Raw genomic sequence first — 7,970 nt, 5'->3', positions numbered from 1 at the left:
AGGAGAAGGAGAAGGAGAAGGAGAAGGAGAAGGAGAAGGAGGAGAAGGAGAAGGAGGAGCAGGAGCAGGAGCAGGAGCAGGAACAAAAGCAGAAGCAGAAGCAGAAGCAGAAACAGAAACAGAAACAGAAACAGAAACAGAAACAGAAACAGAAACAGAAACAGAAGAAGAAAAGAAGAAAACAACATCTACTCATATGTCCCCTTCTTTCCATAAAAACATATGTCCATAGTTCCTCATTCAATAGAAGGACAGATTATACTTAAATATATATTTATTACCCAGTGAGCCCCAAATATTAAGAAAAAAGTCACAAAAGATATATTTTGCTCCAGATAGCTCACTGCATACAAAAAAAAGCCTTCCTCCTTAGTATTCTTTAATTGAGAGTACGAGGAAGACAAGGAGAAAAAGCAAAGAGGCTACACAGTGATGGCCTTTGTCGTGTCCTTTATAGTCCCTTAAGTCTGATTTTTTGGGGCTCTAAGAAGAGTTTGACTACCACTCCAAGAAGAGTTTTTGTGCTACCAATGTCAAAAAACCAAGCCACCTTAAGAGGGACTGTCTTAACAGTCCCACACAGCCCTTGAGTACAGAGGTAGCCACTAAAAGTGAGACTGCACTCTGAGGTGGAGGCCAAGAGCTCAGACTCATCTTCCCAAATGTCCAGCCCAGTTACTGGGCCACGAAGCACTCTGCCCCTGCCTCTTTTCTGTCATCTCCACAGAGGAACCCTGAGTAATCATGACCAGAGGGAGAAAAAAACAGATGGCCGTTGGTGCCCATCCCTTTGTCCTTCCATCTGGTCTCCTTTCCAGCCAGTGTACGTCAATAAAAATGCTTCACCATTGGAAGGTAACTAACTCAGTTAAGCTATGATGGGGATCATTTTGTTTTCACTCATTCCTTTTAGTTATGTTCAAAGCCCAGCTCCCATCCGGACAGAGAAATTTTATCCTGTCCAAATACTATAATATATATACCCAGGTTGCCAACTAACCAAATGATTCTTAGATTGGTTTTACAAATACAAAAGACATTGTTGTTTATGTATAACTTCTGAGTTTTTCATTGATCAAAAATAATGTGTTAATCATTATCTGTTTCTCATAAGTCATCAAAATTTTGGACATGATTATAGTTTGAAACTGGGGGACTTAAACCAAAATATCAGACTCCATCAGTAGAGGGGTCTAAGACCCAATGGGTTGCAACTGCCATCCCAGTCCCTTAGGGACAGTTTCTAGACCTACTGGAAGCTTGATTTCACTTAGATGCCAAAAAGTAAAAGACTTCAATATTTATTTGTACTGAACTTCAGAAACTGGGTTGAAGCCTTCCTTGTAGAGCACACAAGTGGGCTGGGGAGATAGCTCCACGGTCTAAGTGCCTGCCTAGCAAGTGAAAGGAGACCTGGGTTAGATCCCTAGTACCATATGCCAGACCAGCCCCGAAACTGGGTGTGGTGGTGCATACCTATAATCACAGCGCTAGGGAGGCTGAGGCAGCAAGATCACTGTGAGTCCAAGCTGCATAGTGAGACCCTGTACCAAAGAAAGAAATTAATAATTTGTTTTCTGTTTTTTTTTTTTTTTTTTTTTTTTTTTTGTTCGTACAGGGTCTCACTATGCAGACTGGACTCTTAGTGATCTTGTTTTCAGCCTCCCCAGGGCAGGGATTACAGGTGTGCACCACCACATCCAGACTCGGTGGCCTGCTCAGCACACCCATGGGTAAGGATGCCACATCATGTGGTAAGAGGAATTGAACCCCAGTCTCTGTGCTTACTTACCTAAGCAGGTGCTTAGTCTGCTGAGGTATCTCACCAGCCCTAATAATTTTATTTTTAAAAGGCACCACAGGTGGTAAAAGTTTTAGTTTCAGAAATCACCCTCAGATTTGGACTTTCTAAGAGCTTACAGAATGATAATCAGCCTTCTTTTAAAGTAACAAAGTATCTCTCAGGCAGCGAGAATTTGCTATCACCTCTATTGTACACGGAGGCCACAATCATCATTAAAGATAGAAAACATTAGTGAGACCCTAAAGAGACATCTTTGCAAAATAAATTATGGAAAAAAATTGCAATTAAAAAAAATGGCTGAGGAAACCCACCTGCAACAACCTCACTTATTATCCCTTTAGCTATCATTAAAATACAAGAAACATTTCAAATTCTAGGTTTCAGTCCATTTGTAATGCTGAATGGATGCCTCTTCCTCACTAATGACTTTCTCTTAGATAAAGAGCCAGGTGCCTCACTGAAGGCTGTTATCTCACTGGCTAAATTTCAACAGACTCTTCAACAACAAACACAAGAAAAAGAAAATCCCTTTGGCCAACGAAAGAAAAGAGAAATCCTGTATTCCACCCAGAGACTTAATACTGCTAACGTCTCTTCCTCACCATCTCTTCCTTAAGACCAACTTGGGAAGGATGGACGCCATGGTCCTGTCAGCCCCACCAGCTGCCAAGGGAGCAGGCCTGGACTCCTAGCTTCACCACAGTGGCCTCAAGCCCTGGGAACCAGATACTGTCCCTGAGCGTGAGCAGCCGCCACCAGAGCACACCGGAGAACTCACGGAAGACTTAGCAGCCGTCTTCTGCCCTTGCCCCTCCACAGCAGTTAGGAGTGCTGCTTCAGAGAGGAATATTAGAGATAGCTAAGTCAAGTAGAAATATTATAGACAGACAGGGCTGAGCCCTCGAGAGGCCAGTGCAGAAGACGACTGTGGCTGGAGGCCAGGCTTCAAAAGAAAAGAAACTGCTCTCCCACATCCTTCCTTTAGAAATGAACAGCAGTGATTGATGTTATAAATTGGCATCAATCACCTTGGAATGGAGGACCAAACCACCTTTAAACCCCCCTTCCAGGGAAGTTTTTTCTGCCCACGTGTGCTTGCTATGTGACTTGTTTCCCTATTTGATCCCCATTTAATCAATACGATCCTAGTGACTATACTTGTAATCTTACTGGTTCACCATATTTTTGCCCCACCTCACATCCACCTGGTGATTTCTCATTGGATCAATACTACCTAAGTGACCATATGTGTCTCCTATTGGTTGACAGTAGTTTTGTCCCACGTTGAACCTGCCTCACCTCATGGCTTTGCTCAACAGAACACCTTTCAGAAGCAGGGTTGAGGGCAACCCACTTTATGGGCCCCCTTTTGTCCCTCTCAGACAGAAGATTTTTTTTTCTCTGAATAAATTATTCCTACTTTAAAAAAAAAAGGTCAAGCAGCACTGGGGGTGATGTCACAACACTGCCCACTTGAGCTTCTGGACCTCGGGTCACGCAGGGATCCCCTGCCAAGAGGACCAACAGTGCGCAGGCAACACTGCTCACCACGGCGTCACCTGAGAAAGCAGGGACACAGCCACGCACAAGCAGGCTCGCTGGCATTTTAGATGGAAAACAGAATAAGAAGCTGCCACTTGGTGTGTGACCCAAGAAATAGACTTGGGCATGAAAAGTATTCTGTGTCCTTGTGGGCAAACATCAGACAAAGCAGTGTAGGGCTGAATTAAAATGAAAGAATAAGGTAAAAACAGGAACTTGCTGAAAAATGGTTTTTTGTACAAAAGTATGAAACACGATAAGGAAAAACGTTACTTCAGTTTGGCAGCCTCTGAGCATACTTTTTTTTTTGAACCTGGGATTGAACTCAGGCCCTTGTGCTTGCCAGGCAAGCGCTTATTCTACTGAGCCATCTCCCCTGCCCCTGAGCATACATTTATTCTTCACAAGTTTATAAAGCACTGCATGGACACTGTCAGGCTTCTTCTTGAATTAGGCCAGTTAACAGCTTCAAGATTTTATTGATGGTGCCTCAATCTGAAATTTAAGGTTCTTTGAGCAGGAACACTCGCAGCCTAAATTTCTGAAGACCTGTGCAACTTCTCAACAGTATCCTAGCAAAATGCCAGGATCACCTGAGCGCTTCCTATCACTGCATTTCAGTGGTTTCAAGTCTGAGAAGAACTCAGAGAGCACAGAATCACGAACACTGCATCAATCCACAGTATTTGCTTTACTCCATAATTACAATAAAAAATTTATTTAGACTATCTCTAAACCGTTGACCTTTCCTGAGTACGTCTATCTCTGAGAAGTTGCATAATTGTGCAGTAGAAAGCAAGTGATCATTTTTAATTAGGTTTCGGTGAGACGGCGCCCACAACTGCACACACGTGTACTAACCTCATCGTCAGGTGCACCTGCTCCGAGGCAGCAATATTTCATAGAACACATGGCAAGAGTGGCAGTTACAAGTGTTAATGTGTTGAATGTAAATCTCCACTTCCTTTCAATAGTTGATGAGACATACGCTTTCATGCCGCAGAGGAGACTGACGTACCAAACTATGGGCAATTCTGAGCCTTCCTGCTGGAAAACAAAGCTGTCTTTTCAATCTAAAATAAGTTATAGTTTTCTGCATTATGACTGAAAGCTTTTTTCCTGAGAAATATCAGGGGTTTTCAACATTTATATAAAGTACTCTTTGATTCCACTAAACATTGCAAAAGAAAACCTAAACTCTTTCCCAAGCTGTCGAAAGTTTCAAATGAGAAGTTACACGGTTCTTAACCTGTGCTGCTAAATCTGTCCCGGCAAATGCAGTGATTTCAGATACTATCTGAATCTTCAGTTTCTGAGCATAACAGACAGTAATGATAAAAGGAAAATCACCTTGTTGAGATTATGAACTTAAACTCTGGATTCTGCACACAAAGCCCGTCTGTTTCCAGAGCTCACCCCCCTTCCCACAAGAGTCACCGTGAAACCTGAGGCTGGTGTCACCACCTAGCTCCAAGACTGCACTTTACCATCTACACAGATGCTTTTTTCAAAAATGGAAGTTTTAACTGATTTTTGGTATGAAGTGCTAAATGTTTGTCTCATAAAATGATTTTCTGATTTCTTAAGAAAAATATTTCTCTACAGTTCAAGTCGGCCAAAGATTAAAATAGAAGTACCTTTTAAAAATATAACTAAAACCAAAGATATTAATTCCAACCAGCATATTTCTCTGAAATATTTATGTCTATCGCTTGTTGAACTGTTAAAGTACTTTTCTGCTCTGAAAAGTATACGGAACAATGAAGTACCCATCCATACCCACAACAGCAGAAGTTACCTCGTCCTCTCCGGAGATCGACTACAAACTGATGTGCATGAAATAATCTTCTAACTGTAACTAAAATACAATACTCTGCTTATGGAGACTAGTTCATTCAGAGCCTTATTCAAGTTAATTGATGAAAACATTTATAAAGTTATATTAAACTATCTTTGGCTTCAGTTAATTTTAATAGATCCAAAACTCCGGAGAGTCACCAAAACGTGCCCAAATATTACAAGATCACACACTAAACAGCTTAGAACTGAACAAAATGGATTTTTGTTAGTCAGTAGAATACTAGTTATAAGTTAGTTCAGAAATCAGCTTTGTTTGTAAAAACAACTTTTATTCATATAGCTCAAAGCTGCATAAAGTTATTAAAAATCCAGAAAGAGTAAAAGCAAAGCATACAGTGCTACTTGTTTTATGCAGGGCTTTACAACTATAATTTGTGTGAGAATTATTTTATTTCAAATTAAACAATATGTTTCAAAGAATCAAAAGCGGCCAAGAATCTCCAAGGTCCTTTAGGACCTGCACATTGCATCTTACACAGCAATTGGTTTTCTTGGCCTTTCCGTCCTGTTCTGCATCTGCAGTAACACGGCTGCTAATTACATTAGCTTGGTGACACACAACATTTGAATGTGGTAAACTGCATGATACCTACAAAGCTTAAAGTATCCCTTCGGCTTCAGCCTGTACTCGCTGTTTGGCCAGTCACATCTGGACTACCGCTACCTCTAATATGTTAAACGATTTAGCTAGGATTTCAGATACGGTTTGTGACTTAGCACTTCTCTGACACACCGCTTCACATAGGCATGTGCATACACACGCTTGTGCACACACAGAAGCTTTCATCTTTATTATGCAACTTCCTCTACTTAGTTTCCCCACCAGTATATTTAAGTTCTTCTGAAATTGCTTAAGTTGTTGAACTTGACATGCATCACACAGAGTGCTATTTTTTCAGATACATACAGTTTCCTCCTACAACAATGAGACTCCACTACACTAATGATTAAAAGTTAAATCACAGTCCAAAATTTTTAAACTGAAAAGAGCATAAGAATGCTCTTCCCACCCACTCATTCTGCATTATGCTTCACACTGTGAATCAGCAAAGGCAATCTCTTCTGAATCATATATAAAGATGAGAATTATGTTAAAACATTTATATAATGTGGACCATTTGTCTACATGGATGGTTCCATCAAGTAAACATCTTCATTATTCTGATTAGCTTTACCAACATGAGTAAAAAATATCTTTCAATGAAAAACATACAAATGTGCAGCATATAGAAATAAAGTATTCCACACATCGTTGAGGAAACACAACACTTTTGTGATAGACACATCTGCCCTTGCTTACAACTAAGTGAAAGGCTGCAGGCCAAACGAGATCACATCACACAACTTTCCTGGAAAAGAAAGCGTCGTGAGTCAAAATGCAACAAAAGAACCACTTCCGCTAGCTACCGTATTCACCCAAACCACAGGGAAGACACAGTGAGCTGCAGGACAACTGGTAAACAACAGAGAAACTTAAAGAACGTTTCTCTTAGATTCAGTAGCATTTCTTCTTTCAAATGCTTTTCACTGATGGAACTTTCGAACAAATGTCTCCTTCGGCCTCGTGCTCCTCTCTGCTTATAGGAAACAACTGGTAAGCTGTGTGGACGACTACTCAGATTAATTTATACTTTCTAAGGAAAGCTATTTGATGACAAGTGAACAAGTACCTCCTACCAAATTAACCACTTGCTGGCATATAATTTGCACCTCTACACCCTCTCCTCAGCCCTGCCCTGTCGCCCTTAGAGAACTGAAATTCAGAGATATGACGTTTTCCAATATTGGATGCTTGCCTCTTTACAACTGTACTAGATTCCTCAGAAAGTACTTACAATTCTCCGTCCTAGGGGAGCAGAGAGCAATCTGTCTCACAGCAATACCATACACCATGTAACAGAACATCTTCCCTGGCATAGCTTGTCATAATTGTGATGTAAAGCTTACTGCTTCTGTCTGTGGCAATGGTGTTTCTGAGTTCATGCGAGTATTTCTTGTCCATCTGCATACTTTTAAAACTCAAGGAGGCTTCCAGATCAGACTACTGTAAGCATACCATTTGCCCTAAATAGTGGGTTTTCAGACCGTTATAATTAAGACAATATAGTCCTAGGAAAATAACAGGTCCATGAAGAAACAAAGACACGGCACAAAGTACACGGAAGAAAAGTCAAAAATCCTGCATCTCGGTTTCACACCTGTACAGTAAAACGCGTGTGACCACTACGCCCCTACACGAAGAGGGAGGCGAAGCCCACGGAACAAGAGGCACAGCTCCCCTTGCTTCAAGAAATTAAAGACCACAAGTTTAACCCGCACCTGCCGAACTGTTTTTGGAGAGACGGGAATGGGTGAACAGGGGCGACAGGCTCACCTCCGCGGCACCCCACACGGCAGGTCCCCAAGTATTCCAATGCAGCCACTCTCTCGGTAGCCTTCTTTCTTCATTTTTCGTCCACCCTCGTCCCTGCCAAGCCCTCCCCGGCCACTACCTCCAAGGCAGAGCGCAGAAGCACAGGACCCAAGTGTCACTTACCAGTTGCATGCCACAGATGAAGATAAGCGTGCACCTGCCACTGCAATAACCCATGGTTTCCGAGACCCCTGCCACCGCCAGACTGTCCCGCGTCGGCCACCGTCGAGCCCCCTCTCTATCCAATCAGCGCGCGGGGCCGGCGCGGCCAACCTGGCTGGCGAGGATGGCGGGCTGCGGGCTGCGGGCCGGCGGCGTCCCGGGGAGGGGCCGGCATTAGGACCCGGGCGG

At 42.5% G+C, this 7,970-nt stretch overlaps 1 protein-coding gene across 3 annotated transcripts in view; it reads right to left on the bottom strand.

Moving 5' to 3' along the window:
- Nkain2 (sodium/potassium transporting ATPase interacting 2) overlaps nucleotides 1-7,878 on the bottom strand; it is a 1,099,112-nt gene extending 1,091,234 nt beyond the window's left edge. For all 3 annotated transcript variants that reach the window (XM_023714246.1, XM_012514554.2, XM_004630239.3), the window contains exon 1: nucleotides 7,743-7,878. In XM_023714246.1, coding sequence (XP_023570014.1) covers nucleotides 7,743-7,796 — 54 coding nt within the window. In that variant the 5' untranslated portion in view covers nucleotides 7,797-7,878. The remainder of the gene's footprint in view (nucleotides 1-7,742) is intronic.
- Between the last annotated feature and the right edge of the window lie 92 nt (nucleotides 7,879-7,970).

This window comes from Octodon degus, unplaced genomic scaffold (assembly GCF_000260255.1).
Source record: "Octodon degus isolate 3935 unplaced genomic scaffold, OctDeg1.0 scaffold00034, whole genome shotgun sequence".
In the NCBI taxonomy this organism is placed as follows: Eukaryota; Metazoa; Chordata; class Mammalia; order Rodentia; family Octodontidae; genus Octodon; species Octodon degus.
Note: the sequence above shows the minus strand (reverse complement) of the source record. Positions and strands in the feature narration are given on the sequence as shown.